Source organism: Narcine bancroftii, chromosome 4, assembly GCF_036971445.1.
Source record: "Narcine bancroftii isolate sNarBan1 chromosome 4, sNarBan1.hap1, whole genome shotgun sequence".
Lineage (NCBI taxonomy): Eukaryota > Metazoa > Chordata > Chondrichthyes > Torpediniformes > Narcinidae > Narcine > Narcine bancroftii.
This window is the reverse complement of record NC_091472.1, coordinates 310,635,734-310,651,679: the sequence shown is the minus strand read 5'-3', so window position 1 is coordinate 310,651,679 and position 15,946 is coordinate 310,635,734. Positions and strand designations below refer to the sequence as shown.

The following is a 15,946-nucleotide window of genomic DNA, read 5'->3' as shown; positions in this document are numbered from 1 at the left end:
CTGTCTGGCCCTCAGCTGGTGCATCAATACTTCAGATCAGTCGCAACCTTAAAGCCTTGTGATTAGAAAGGCATAGTGTGTATGGTGGCAGGGGACTTTAGTGTTGATCTTCTAGACTTGATTCTGAGCAGCATTAATTGCTAGACCAGGTAATAAAAGTGAAACTAAGCCAATTTGACTGCATTCTCACTCATTGGAGTGAAACACAAAAGTCTGCAGACCCCGTGATTGTGATTAAAAACACAGAAATGCTGAAGGAACTGCTGTCTTGCAATGTCCAGTTGTCTATGACAACATTAATATGAAGGACTATTACAGAATTTGGTCTTCACATTGTGCATATCCTTTGAAGTGAAGTAACACTTGTGAAACTGCAGGGGGTCATCTATTGCATCTGGTACTCCCGTCGTGGCCTAAGGCAGAGAGACTGGATGCAGACTGGGAAATTGTTTAGCTGAGTACCTTCATTCTGTTCGCTGCAAGACCGGGAACTCGCAGTTGTCAACCATTTTGATTCTGCACTCCACTCCCATGCCAACATGTCTTTCCATGGTCATGTGTACTGCCAAGTTGAGGCCACTCACAAATTGGAGGAGCAATGCTGAATTTTCCATCTTGGCATTAATATAAACTTCTCTGATTTCTGTTGGGCCCCTCCCTGCCTCCCTCTCTTCCCCATCTGTCTCCTTTTTAGCTCTTCACTCCTTTCCCTCTCCATTCATAGAGCTATACCCTCCTCCAACACCTCAGGTTTTATTTGTGCCCTTACCCAGATCTACTTGCCTTTGGGCCAGTGTTTTCTCCTGCCCCTCCACCAACATTTTATTCAGGTGGCTATCTGCTTTTTGTTCATACCTTGATGAAGGACTCGGGCCCAAAATGTTGGTTATGTATCTATCTTTTCTACATAAAGAACAATGCATGACTTAGACCATAAGATAAAAGTGCAGAAATAGGCTATTCAGCCCATCAAGTCTGCCCCAGCATTTAATCATGTGCTGACGCATTTGCTCACTCAGCCTCACTGCCTGGCCTTCTCCCCATAGCCTTTGATTCCCTGGCTATTTAAGAACCTATCAATCTCTGTCCTAAATACACCCAATGATTTGGCCTGCTGAACATCACTAGCACTGGTAGCCAACCAGAGTATGATCTCTATTTCGATTCTCTGCTTTCTGCCAATCAGCCAATGCTCTACCCATGCTAGTATGTTTCCTGTTATACCATGGGCTCATTATATAGCCTCATGTTCATCACCTTGTCAAAGGCCTTCTGAAATTCCAAATATATAGCATACACTGCCTCTCCTTTATCTAGCCTGCTTGTCACTTCAAAAAATTCCAGTAGATTTGTTGCAATAGGTTGGCCTATCTTATAATTGGCACCAACTACTGACATCAGGGTAAACTTGTCTATAATTTCCTTTCTGCTGCTTCCCTCCCTTCTTGAATAGTGGGGTGACATTTGCAATTTTCCAGTGCTCTATTGATTCCTGAAAGATCCGCAATCTTTACCAATATTTCTTTCAGAAACCGAGAGTGTAATCCATCTGGTCTGGGAGACTTAGTCACCCTTAGAGTTTCTCCTGCATTTTCATGTAAACTGCAATCATAGCATCTACAGACTTTCTTGTTTAACTTAATATCTTCCAATACGCCGTTGGGCATTACAGCGGTGGAAAGCAGATTATTCAATTTGTCCAGAAGGCCATCGCCAACTATAAAATGCTTTGGGAATCTTGTCTAGTGGCAAGCTTTCACATTATAATTACCATGGAAGCATGGACCAATTTGAGCTCAATGAATGGAGGGAAACCTGCTGGGAACAGCACCAATTTTACACAAGAGCAGTGGAAATACCACATGTGACTGCAGCTATAAACTGCAGAAAGCCTGGGCAATGGTTTGAAGAGTGGCAACTAAAATTTGGGCCTCATATCCCTTGCAGTGAGCATCTCTATTAGAATGGAATGTAGTCAGTTATCCTCTAACATTCAAAAATAGTATTGCAGTTATTATTGATAATTGGACAATCAAAGAAATGTGGCTTCAATCGGGGGTTAGAAATGATAAGGTGCAAGTCAGAAATATGACTTAAAACATCCACTTGGACGAATGCAGTTGCATAACTGAAGGAAGGTCAGAACAAAGCTATCCCTATGTTTTGAAAGTTTAACTCCCCAATGAGTCCTGACACGTGCTCCTTAGTTTTTCTTTCCAACCTATTGCCAATTTCCTTTCCCAGCTCCTGTTCTAGCTTTCATTCCCTTACTTTAGTTATTACTTGCCTTTCAAAATTGATATTATTTAACTGCTCAAAAATATCTTTTAAAGTACTGCTTCCCAAATTTGTATCTGTATTAACAATTTTTTTATTGTCCATTATCCATGCTCTTTTTATAGGTTTTCTCCTGCTGAATGCAATATTTCAAATCTGCATAGACTCATCACTGTGCAACTGAAAATGCTGATGTTTTAAAGTTTTATTCTCCACAAATATGAAGACATATTTTCATGTCCTATATAGTGCACATTCAAATGCAATTTTCCTCGCAATTCATAAGTCGTTGCATTTATATTAAAATTGTTGCTTTAATAAGAATTTTGAAACACACTGAAGAATTCTGTTATATTTTTGAACTAAAAATCTATCAAATGCACTTCCAGTTGCAACTTTTACCTTGCTACCCAAAAATAGTAGGGTTTATCTGGGCTGCAAAGTCCATTCCTTCCTTGGATTTGATGCAATTTATTGGTCTCTTGTAAATGCTACTTAGCAATCTATCTATCTAATTTATTTATTTTGATGAATAAACAGACTAAAACTTGAAATTTTTACGAAGCACCAATTTCCCAGTGACCATGACAAAATTTTGATCTTCCACCAACAGTCTTGAGCAAATGTAAAATTTAGGAGTGAAATATCATAAAATGCAAATTCAACTTTGAGCTGTTGACATTTTATTCAGTTTTGCTGGAGGAGTACGTGACAGCTTTAAGATTATTTTACATTCTCTCAACTTTTTTTTGCATGCTTAACTTGACATATGTGGATAAATGTGGTAAGTGGATTCTCTTGCTGTGTATAGCCTACATTAGCTGACCACTGCGGTAGTTTCATAGATTTACTGTACTTTTTGATATAGTAAAGTATTTTAAAACATTAACAAGTTAAACTTTAATATTTGCACTTATGTAGTGTAGTTTAGAAACAAACATGATATTGAAATAAGATGATGTGATCAATTGGATTTGTAAATGCATCTTTTTAAATTAAGACATTCCAAATGTATTGAATATTTTGGGACTGAATTGTTAAGTATTTTGAAGTTGCAAAATCTCAGTACTGCACTAATAACACTAATAACCATGATTTCGATGGTTTTATTGCTTTGTTTTGAATGTTGTCATGTATAGAATATACAACTCTGAAGCGGGTCATTTGGCTTCATCTGTCCATTACATTCATGGTTCAAGATGCCTCTCATCCATCTTTAGCAAATAAGAATTGCACGGTACCCCATTCAATTCCCCTTTATCCTTATCTAGCCAAATCTTAAATTCAGTCACAGTATTCAACTTCAGCCGATCACTATAGGTACTGTTCTATATTCCCAATGTTCACTGGCTGAAGTTTCTTTTGAATTCCTTATTTAGCTTGTTGAATCTGTGTGCATTGTGCCCTTGCCCTCACAGAGTAGAACTCTACAATCACACTTTTGAAATCTTTCATAAATTTCAAGGTTTCTGATGGGTAATCCTTTTGTTTTAAAAGTAGAGAGTGCAACCTAGCTATCCTTTCCCATCAATTATAAGTTGAGGTCAAGGGTCATTCTTGTAAGTTTTTGCATCTCTTTAACTTTGTCCTTTCCAAGTATTGTGATCAGAATTACACATTGTACATATGGGGTGTAATAGAATTCCACGTGGGCTTATTTTAAAACTTTATATTTTTCAGTTATATCCCTCTAGAATTAAAACAGGCCAGAAGAAAAGCCAATACCTATGTGATGCATATTTCTGTATGATAAGATGCCTTTGTTATCCCCTCTATTTGGATTCTTAATCTAAAATTTCTTGTGCATCAACAATCTTTGATGAAACATGTCGATTATGCACCCACTATACAAGCTTATTAATGCCTTTGAATTGGGAACAGGAAGCATAATTTCGCTAAATTGGTTTTGAAGTTTTGCTTGCTAACAATATGTGAGCCAGATCAGGAATTTGAATTCAATCAATTAAATAAATCTAAAATAAGCTGATATTGAGTTGATGGTGCAACTAATACATTGTTGCAAAACCCATCAAAACTTGATCTGGTCTGATATGAATTTGGACCTCCCAGCAATATAATTAATAGCTGTCTAAAATGGGAATATCCTTTATTTAAATAAAACAGATGTATTCTTCCTCCATTGTTGACTCTATTCCCTTTAACTTGTCATCCATGGGTTTGGAAGTTTTCTGTTTTCAGTCCATTGCCAAAATATAAATTGAGCAATCGTGATCCCTACTCTTGTTGGGTATTCCGATGGGTTATGGCAAATTACTCTCTGACTGTAAATTTGAATTGCCACCCTTTTATTCTGCAGCATGGTTTTGGCATTCCTTACATCTCCTGATGCAGTGAATTTTAACTTTTCATGAATCTTACTGGCAATTTATTGAAAGTCTCTGGGAAATCTGGGCAAATTAATTACAACTATTTCATTATAATGAAATAAAATGAGGGGACAGTTTATAGAAACCTAAATTATGAAAAGAATCATTATGATAAGAGCAGAGAGGTTGTTTCCACTGGCAGCTGACACTTGAACTGGGGGACCTAGCCTCAAGATTTGGGGGAGTAGATTTAAAACCGAAGAGGAGGAAATGCTTCCAGAGAGTAGTAAATCTTTGGATTTTTCTGCCCAAGAAAACCAATAGAGGGGCTGCCTCATGGATTATATTTAAGAAGCATAATTTTTTAATAGTAGAGGAATTTAAGGGTTATTGGGACAGATGGGTAAGTGGAACTGAATCCATGGCCATGATCTTAGTGAATGGCCTCCTCCTGCTCCTATTTCTGATGCTTTTTTGTCTGGTGTAAATTTCAATTTTGAAATCAATGCAGATTCTTGCTTTCCATTTGATTTTAGACCTTGCTAAAGAAAATATTTTTCCTAATCATTGATATTGTAGTGCTTCTTTGTGCCCAGGTCATTTTCTACCACAATGTAGCCACGATGCTACTTTTTAAACCGTCCTCTACAATATCATTTTCAAACAAATAGTTTATAACTGGACAAAGTCAGTAGATGCAGTCCATTTAAACTCTCTAAGCATTGGTTCTTGTTCTTGAAATGTAGCTTACTGGCATCTCATAATATATTCATTTGAAAATGTATTGCCAAATCTGCATTTAAATTAAAAAAAAAATTCTAAACCAATCTTTCTGAGACCCTACTCCCTTCACAGTCCTTTATCTGGCTGAAAATGATTTAAAATTCCTTGAATAAACTTTGGTTGGGCGGCACAAATGCTGAGATAGGGAGGTAGGCGGAATAGATTTGTAAGGAGCTTGATTCCCTTTTTCATTAACTGCATCTGGTTATTTCAGCCAGTATGCGAAGCTCCCTTCAAAATAAATAGCAAACATTAGCAGTAAAACTACAAACATCGCCTCATGTTACGTATGGTTTGTTAGTGTTCTGATGGCTAACTATTCTACATATCTTGCTCCACATTTACTGGATAGAATTTGTGTCGTTCTAGCAAGTTCCACACAAGTTTGATGCAGATGTTCTGTATTTCATTTTTATTTTTTCTAAACTAAAACAATGCTTAATTGACCTTTTCTCCAAGTCCTCACTTATATCTACAAAAGTTTGAGGTTTTGCTGCAATGAATGCTTCAGGTGATGTAACTTGCTTTCCGATGAACATCTCAAAACACTAACAGAATCCAGTGTTAAAGGATGGTTATTTTCCATGAAGCAAATCATTAAAAAAATTCATTTGTAATTTGCTGGTTTAGATCACAGCTTAATGCAGAATTTTAATTTCAACTGAAACGTTTTCAAAATGGAATATGTTTACTGAAGTTTGACTAAATGTTGCACTTCAGAAATTATAAAGTCCTGTAAGTTAACAGCCAAGCTTCTGCATGGAATTATGCAAGTCCTGACAAAGCTCATTCGAAAACCAATAAATTGAAAGATTTTTTTTGCTTTCTGCTGATTTTCTCCAAGGGTTATTTGTACAGTAGATACTGTATTAAATGTGGTGTTGGTTGGTCTGAGTATATTTTGAGCAAATGTAAAAAGTGTGAAGCAAGTTTGGTCTTTTTAACATTTGACTTAAGCTTGGCTTGGTTACATAAAACTGACAGGGTAAACTTTGAAGATGATTTCTTTTCTGGATATAGTTTTGCTTTTGCCAGGAAAGAAAGGTATTCCAATCCATTCCATCAAAGATCGTCAACTTATTTTCATGGAACTGCGACAATGTCACTTTGGCATCAACTTATGTCAGTCCAGATTTGAAAAGATGCAACACTGACATTGTGGCAGGAACTAAATTGGGTAAGGGGCTTGAGAGCACCTTGAATTTCTGGTTGTGGACTTCCTACAAGCAGTGAACAATACCTGTTTCAGAAATGTTTTGTTTTAAACTTTTAAACTTTTAAACTTTTCCACAAGAATAGATAATTTCCATTGTTTTACTAATATTAACAAATTAAGTTGCTTTTAAATGCTTGTCAACAGGACCAGCCAACTGCTGGTGTTTAATATTTATGGTCTAACCCTGCTATTAACATAATATTATTGGGCTATCTCAAAATCCGGATTGATTAGAACAATTTCACTAAAAGTATCTTTTGTTCTTTTAGCCACAGTTGTCACAACTGCACAAGGAGAAGCAGGAAATTCTGAAGAATCTGGCACTTTATTACTTCACTTTTGTTGATGTCATGGAATTTAAGGTAATGACATGGCACAAGAAACTGATGTGGGAATAAATTGATCTGGTACCTCAAGCCTGTTGCTACTCAAAATTGTAGCTAATCCTTCCTGTTGAATTCATTCAGTTAATCTCCCCAGTGATGAAGCATAGATCTCTGGGGTCGAGAAATTAATACTGATCTAGTAAAAGTGCAGAATAATTTAATTTCAAGTTGGATGTGAACTATTGTCGTTGTTGAATTAATGTCTCCACTAATGGATAATTTGGACGTTGAAAATGGCTAAACAAAGAACCTTATCTAGAAAAACACATGCTGGAATCTTGAGCACACTGCCAGTAGAACTCATTGGGTCACAAACATCCATGTGTAGAAATGGTCAGCCAACGTTTTGGGTTCGGATCGCACTGAAATTGGCAGACGTAGAGGAGTATAATGTGTCAGATGCAGGCTGGTGGGGTGGAAAGTGAGGACCAAAGGGGCTCTAACTTTCTTCCTGGGGAGGTGGGGTGAAGGCAGAAGTATGAGAAATGGAGAAGATATGGGTATGGGCTTTATCAATAACAGGATGGGGAATCCGTGTGTATGAGGGAAAGAGGTCATTTTGGATGTCCCGGAGTGGAAGGCCTCATCCTGGGAACAGATGTTGAAAAGTCAGAAGAATTGAGAGAAAGGGATTGCATCCTTACAAGAGGCAGGGTGGAAAAATCCAGGTAGCTGTGGGAACCAGAGGATTTGCAATAGATGTCTGTGGATAATTTGTTTCTTGAGATCCGAGAAGAAGAGAGGTGTGAGAAACAGTGCAGGGAACGTAAAGACAGGGTGGCAGTTAGCAATGACATGAACAAAATTGTCCAATTCTTCATGGATGCAAGAGTAGCACCAGTGCGATGATGGATGTAGCTGAGGAAGAGTTGTCGAGTGATACCTGAATAGGATTGGATGAGGGATCTTTGCATGTAAAAAGGCAGACATAGCTACGCTTTATCCTTTCACACTTCCACCACCTTCAATTCAATCCCATCACCAGTCACATTTCTAAACCCACCTCCATCACCCATCCTAATCGACTGCATTCAATGTATTTGTGTGGCCTCCTTGACATCTGGGAGTCCAAACACATAAAGGGTAACCACTTTCCCAAACGATTGAACTCCAAATTGAATTGAATAACCAACCATTTCCGTTCCCTTCACCATTCCTGCACAGACATGTCTGTCCTCTGTCTCACCTATTATAAAGATGAAGCCAAACATAAACTTGAGGCGCAACATCCTGTATTTCACTGCGATAACCTTGGGCGCAATGCCATGAACATCAATTTTTTATATTTTGGTACATCCCTACCACCATCTAGTTCCACTCTTACTCCTGTTCTACTTTTGTAATTTCTCCCCTTACCCCACAGTGATTTGTCTGTCCACCAATCTTGCCTTCTGTCCTGTACTCTATCGCCTCAACCCATCCCCAGTTACTATCCCTCCTTGTAATACTTGATATCACCTCTTCTTACTTTTCATGAGCACCATCTGACCATTTTTGCCCACAGATGCTACCTGGACTGCCGAGTTTCTCCAGCAGCTGATTATTTGCTACAAAGCCTTGTCTGACTAGATTATTGGAAGGCCTACTGAAATTCCATATTTTGTGTACACATATGCTGTTGTATAGAACAATCCAAAACTTAAAAAATACACCTTAAAATTGGTTGCCCTATACAAAGAGTCTAAAATTAGCTTGATGATGAAGTTGAAACACTGCCAACTCCATCCGATGCAATCTCGCGCATACCCCGTTATTTATTTGCGAAATTTCAGCACTCGTCCGCAGGGTGCATTAGCCCAGTCTGACTGCCGTCAGCTCTATACAGGTTTTAAATGGCCTCTTATGGGAGCCGACAGTGGTTTATTTAAAAATGTCCAAATAAAATTTATACTTTTAAATGATAATTGGTTATTAAAATATCGTGATTTGCTTTTAACAGCATTCACTGGTCAATGACTTTTTTTGGAGGGAGAGGTGATGGTGGTGGTCTTCTACAAAAGGTATTGCTCAAAACCAACATTTTAAGTGGAAATTCCAGGGTCGTCCAATACGGAGTCATCCTGTACAACGGCATATGCGGTATTTTGCTCAATGAGTACAGCTGATCTTGATGCTCATGTGATGTGCTGTCCTCCATTGATCTTCACATCAAGATCACTGATTTTAAGACGATGATTGGAATCACAAATGGATCAGACACGGGGATACAACAGTAATGTAGAACACATTTAAGCGAGGATCAATACACACAAGTGCTGGAGAAACAGCAGGTTATGTAGCATCTATAGGAAGTAAGGGGTAACCAACCTTCAGGTCCAAAACATTGGTTACCTTTTATTTCCAATGGATGGTGCATGACTTGCGGAGTTTCTGCAGCACTTTTGTGTATTAATTGACAATTATAGTGCCTGCAGACTTTCTTGTTTAACTTAAATGAGGAATGTTAATTTTGTTATGATATTTAATTCTTCAGTGGTTCTCGTGAATCTTCTGTGATTAATGCCCTTTCTATATTTCCTACTATTATTACATTCTGGCCTTAACAAGACCTATACATTTACCCATTCAACATCTGCTTATTGTGTTCTTAAGTTATAAATAGGACACACTGTTGAGGAATGAGGCAGCTTTAAAGCATTTTACTGGAATATTCCAGATATTAAAGTTCAAGTTTATCATCCGATTGTACCAGTCCAACCTAACAAAACAACGGGAGTAGCTGGAAGATGCTGCTTGCAGGTGGTAGGGATCCTCCCTGATTTTGCTATATAACATCGCCTCAGCCTTCCAATGAAATGCAGTTGCTGGTTGCGCCTTCCTGACAAGTGAGGAGATGTTGTTTCCAGGTCACTTCTTCAGTGGACTCTGAGGAACTTGAGGTTCTCCATTCTCTCCACTACTGAGCTATTAATGTGTAGTAGAGGGTGGCCATCCCTGATCCTCCTGAAATCCGCAATCATCTCCTTGTCTTATCTACATTGAGACTCAGGTTGTTATTCTCACACCATTTCATAACATTTTCCACTTCTTTTCTGTAATGTTGCTGAGATCTAAAAGTTTATACATTTGGCCTGTGTTGATCAGCAAAAAAACTCAATTCAATTGTGGTTTATAGCTCAAATCAAGTCCTGCTAATTACCTTGCATTTTGATGGCTTTGCATTGCCTCTTCTTACTCCCCATTTGGTTTGTTCCTGTGTCAAACCACTTTAGCTCCGTTTCCTTGCTGCACTTTTTGTCCAGCTGCTTCATCTCCGTAGTTTCTTCATTGCGCTTGAATATTATGAAGTATCCCAGGTCGATTCCTACATTCCCGAGTATTGTTTGATTTGGGTTCATTTGTCAGCTTTCACTATTACAGCTTTACTAAACCAATGATACTTCATCTAATTCTGCATTTTGGATTTTATTATATTTATGATAATACTTGGTATTTGCTTATTGTGTGGATTGTTTCCTCCATAGGACCACGTGAGTGAATTGCTGAACACTATAGATGCTTGTCAAGTTTTCTTTGATATTGTAAGTATTTTCAAAAGTTTATACAGCTTTAAGAGGATAAATAATTTCAACCTTTTTTTAAAATTGATTTCCTTCTTTTTCATCCTTAAACAACAACTCCAGACTGTCAATTTTGATTTAACAAAAAATTATTTGGACTTGGTCGTTACTTATACAACACTAATGATAATGGTGTCCCGGATTGAAGAGCGAAAAGCAATAGTAGGACTCTACAATTATGCACATGAAATGCTGCATGGGGCAAGGTGAGTGTTCATTTTATTTTAGAATCTATATGTTTAATTTTGATGGGGTCAGTATATTAGTGATTGGGAAATAATATCTTGAAAATACTGATCTGCATAAAATTGAATTTAAAATATTAATAATTTCATTTTGAATATTGATTTTTGTCATATCTGTGTATATCTTTAACATGTAAAGAGCATTGTTAATGATATAAACATTTGGTGGGAGAAAAATAATTTGTGAAACTAAAATAGAATAGTCTTAATTATGCTTTTTTTTCTATCAGTTTAATTTTAGGAAATGTTTGCTTGATTTGAACAACTTCGAATAATTGTTTCATAATCTGCGCACATTATTTGCAGATGTTTGGAATATACAAAAGTGCCAGAGAAACTCAGCAGGTCACACAGCATCTGTAGGCAATCAACCTTTCGGGCCTAAACCCTTTGTCAGGAATCTGTGACCTGCTGAGTTCTACCGCTTTTGCGTATTGCATTCAACCTCATTATGTGCAGATTTCCTTGTAGATGTATTTTGTGAAAGTTGAGTGTATTAATTAGAGGTCCTTAATGCACTTGCTAGTATGCGTTTATGCGAAGTTCCATCTTGGCTTTATTTCCGCTGGTGCCAATTCCAATTTATAAAAAAAAAATCAAGTTCTATCATTTGTCCCTGTAAGTAAAATTGATTGGACCCAAATCGCAAATTGTTCGGCTATGTGTTAACATTGTTTTTTGCTTCAGCATTTTCTACTCATTGCTGCCTAAATCTTGTACGATTCAGAAAAAGTGTTCAACATATCTCAAATGCACAAATTCTGTCAACTCATTTTATACATGGAAATGTGTTATTCCATCAGTTTCATCGTGTGCTGGAAATTCAGAATTCTTGCTGCATTATTTGGCAACTATGAGCACTGTCTATCTTCCAGAATGGTACCAGCAAATCCTGTGCAAACTTGCCATTGGTGCATATATTGAATATCCACCAGAAGAAGAGAGATACCAGTGTTGTACTTTGAGGGCATTCTTCTTTGGCTTGGCTTCGCGGTCGAAGATTTATGGAGGGGGTAAATGTCCACGTCAACTGCAGGCTCATTGGTGGCTGACAAGTCCGATGCGGGACAGGCAGACACGGTTGCAGCGGTTGCAGGGGAAAATTGGTTGGTTGGGGTTGGGTGTTGGATTTTTCCTCCTTTGCCTTTTGTCAGTGAGGTGGGCTCTGCGGTCTTCTTCAAAGGAGGTTGCTGCCCGCCAAACTGTGAGGCGCCAAGATGCGCGGTTTGAGGCGATATCAGCCCACTGGCGGTGGTCAGTGTGGCAGGCACAAAGAGATTTCTTAAGGCAGTCCTTGTACCTTTTCTTTGGTGCACCTCTGTCACGGTGGCCAGTGGAGAGCTCACCATATAACACGATCTTGGGAAGGCGATGGTCCTCCATTCTGGAGACGTGACCCACCCAGCGCAGCTGGATCTTCAGCAGCGTGGACTCGATGCTGTCGACCTCTGCCATCTCGAGTACTTTGACGTTAGGGATGAAAGCGCTCCAATGGATGTTGAGGATGGAGCGGAGACAACGCTGGTGGAAGCGTTCTAGGAGCCGTAGGTGATGCCGGTAGAGGACCCATGATTCGGAGCCGAACAGGAGTGTGGGTATGACAACAGCTCTGTATACGCTTGTCTTTGTGAGGTTTTTCAGTTGGTTGTTTTTCCAGACTCTTTTGTGTAGTCTTCCAAAGGTGCTATTTGTACACTCTTAAATATGCAGAGCTGAATTCTTATTTGACGTTAGGAAGGAATCTTATCAGCTTAATTTCAAGCGTCATCCATGACCTCATTGAATTTATTTGCTGCAAAAACTTGTTATTTTCCACAGATGTGCATCAAAAATCTGTAAGGAGCAATGCAGCATGTTAAATGAAGTTCTGTTGACGGAGCTTCTGTTCAAAGCATTGGCTTTCAAATTACAATGCATTAGCAAGCATTCTACATTCATTGCAGATTGAGTCAGAGAATGCATGGAATGTGACAAGCTATTAGAAGAGATTATGACGTAGTCAGCAAAAAGCCAAATCTGCTGGGCTGACCAAGGAGCAGTTTCATATTGAGCAGCAGGCATCATAGAAATTCTGTGAAATTTGCCATATACCTCGTCCTAATAAAATTAAAATAATGTTAGATCAGGCCAAGGGATGAAACACAAAAAAATGCAGACGCTGTGATTATAGTATAAGCACAAATATGCTGGAGGAACTCAGCTGGTCATGCAGCCTCCAGAAGAGGAAAGGTTATAACCAATGTTTCGGGACTGAGTTCTTCTTCAAGATATAAGCCAAAAGCAGAAAGGCCCCTAAAATGAAGAAGAAGGGGAAAGAAGGGCTTAGGCCCGAAATGTTGGTGATTTATCTTTACCTCCTATGGGCACCGCGTGACCTGCTGAGTTCCACCAGCATTTTTATGTGTTGACTTTGGTCCCCACCTTGGTCTTGCCTCATTTCTCACTGTTAGGGTGATTTTTAAAGTATACCTGCTTTCTGTCACCTAGTCTTATCCCATCACCACACATCTTCCTCTTCACTCTGATTTCCATAGGGATCGCTCTCTTTGTGACTCCCTAGTCTACTGGCACTTTTCTGCCAATAGCTCCCTTGGTACTTACCCCGCGACTGCAAAAAAATGTTACACTTGCAAACATATCTTCCCCCATCGCCACAACTCAGGCTCCCAAACACTCCTTCCAAGTGAAGCAGCATTTCACCTGCAAATCTATTGAGGTCAATGAATTCATACGGTGCTCCCAGTGAGGCTTCTACATTAGGGAGACCGGATGCCGAATGGGAGTGCTTTGTTGAGGACCTTCACTCTGTTGCGACAGCAAAGACCTCCCAGTGATCAACCACTTCAGTTCCACACCCCATTGCCCTACTGACCTGTCTGCCCATAGTTCTGTGCACTGCCAAGTTGAGACTACCTGCACATTGGAGGAACAACACCTTGTATTCTGTCTTGGTAGTCTCCAACCGGATGGTATCAATATCGACCTCCAATTTCTTGTAATCCCCCTTCCCCCCTTTCCCACCGTTATTCTTCCCTTCCCTCTGATCATCTCAAATGAGCAATGGACTCTAGTCTCCAAGAGCTAGCAATATGCATCTGGGAATTCCAAAACTGGAAACCTAGATTCTCAGCACCTTTATAAGAAAGTTGGAAGATTTTAAGAAAAATTCTAATAAACTGTTCTCAATGTTGCTTGTGTAAGCTAGGACCAAGCTATCAAAGAAAATGAGATATAGAAGGATGAAATGTTTGAGTCATGGTACTTAGTTTCAGTGTGTTCTAATTGGGATCCTCATCTCAATGTTATTGTCTTTCTTAATAGGAAGCTCAACTGGAGGGTAAGGAATTTGGGAATGTGTCTCGGCTAGGAATTTGGGTAAAATGTTACAAGTAATGTTATCTTAAATGAGTGGATAGCAGACTCCTAGCCAATCAAAAGTTTATTAGTGTGACCACTGCCAGTGGGCTGATATCGCCTCAAACCGTGCATCTTGGCGCCTCACAGTTTGACGGGCAGCAACCTCCTTTGAAGAAGACCGCAGAGCCCACCTCGCTGACAAAAGACAAAGGAGGAAAAACCCAACACCCAACCCAACCCACCAATTTTCCCTTGCAACCGCGTCTGCCTGTCCCGCATCGGACTTGTCAGTCACCAACGAGCCTGCAGCAGACGTGGACATACCCCTCCATAAATCTTCGTCCGCGAAGCCAAGCCAAAGAAGAAAGAAAGAATTAGATCCAATACCTATCATGTGAAATATAGTTTAGCAAGTGCAAGACCAAACATGAATAAGTGTTAGAGGTACAGTCAGCTAGCAAATGAAAGTTTGGGTCATGTTTCTGGCTATGCCCAGCAATTAAAATTCCCCATTTAAAAAAAAATAGGTTTGTTGTTGTGTAGGATAAAGGTTGGATTTCCAATGCTATTTTGATGAAGGCGAATATTTGGTATGATTTGAAGACCGTGTAAGGCCTTTGTTGAGAAGACTCAGAAGTATAAGTGTGGAATGTTGCTTCGGAGAGATAATCGATTATAATGATTTTGTTGTTGGTATTGGGGAAATGAACAGGAGGGTAAATTTATTGAGCTTCCAAGGAACTACTAGCTACAAACTTTTCCTCCCAGTAAATTGTTATTGCTGTTCAATGTTTGTAGTTTTCAATAAGTTCAGGTATCTTCCCCCAAAAATTCAGCTGTTAACTCTTATCTGTGCAGCATGTTGTTTACATCAAAACAAATATTTGATAATATCCGCGGCATTGTCTCTCAGTGTTTGGTCTCTCAGAAAATCTTTGCATGGGAACACCTTTTTAGATTAGCATTTCCAATTTACTTTCAAATTTGTGCTTTGACAGCTGACGGTTATGCATTCATTATTCAATAGTGCAAGGATTTCATGCCACCAACTAGTATTCAAAATGCATTAACACTGATAAACTCAAGACACGTGAAGTCTAAAAGCATATATCAATCCAAGTATTACCAGAATAATAATGTACACCTCACTTTGGTGACAGCAGTGATTTTGGGCATACTTAAAGAGTTGAAACCAAACTGGCACTCCAAGCCTTTTAGACTAAAATGTGTTGCATTGAAAGAGGTTGGCGTCTATGCTGAGTTGTCTTTATTCCGTTTTAAGTGATCTGTCGATATGTTTTATGTTCATCAGTGCATCATACCATGGTTGATTTATCAGATTCCTTCATTTGAGAAGTCATCCTGTCCAAGTGACATGGGTATGGTTCTATGTGGATGAGGATTGAGCAGTTGAAACGTTATGACGTTACTATAGTACCACTCTCATTATCTGAAATGGTCGGGACCGGGCCCATTTCGGATAAACTGTTTTATCGGAGAACTGGCCATTTTTTTAAAAAGCACCCCAGTAGCAACAACAAATCACTTGTAACAGTGTTTATACAACAACAAACAAGGTAAGGCTTTTTAAACATTAAAATAAAGTTTAATTCTCACTTTAAAAAAAAATGTTGGCCACCGCTGATCACTGACACTTCCCCACTGAGGCCCTTCTGGTGCCAGGAACCCGAGGATCCTGCTCCTGTCCAGGAACTTGAGATCCCCGCTTCTGCCAGGAGCCCCAGGTCTGCTGCTGCCGGCGCCGGGGGCCTGAGATCCCCGTCAGTTCGGCTCC

The 15,946-nt window shown here is 39.1% G+C and overlaps 1 protein-coding gene across 3 annotated transcripts in view; it reads left to right on the top strand.

The window, feature by feature from the left end:
* The window catches only part of nckap1 (NCK-associated protein 1), a 173,353-nt gene that overhangs the window by 57,142 nt on the left and 100,265 nt on the right, over positions 1-15,946 (top strand). For 2 of the 3 annotated variants that reach the window (XM_069935894.1, XM_069935896.1), the window contains exons 3-5: positions 6,873-6,965; positions 10,454-10,510; positions 10,613-10,755. In XM_069935894.1, coding sequence (XP_069791995.1) covers positions 6,873-6,965; positions 10,454-10,510; positions 10,613-10,755 — 293 coding nt within the window. The remainder of the gene's footprint in view (positions 1-6,872; positions 6,966-10,453; positions 10,511-10,612; positions 10,756-15,946) is intronic. The other variant, XM_069935895.1, reaches the window with a different exon arrangement.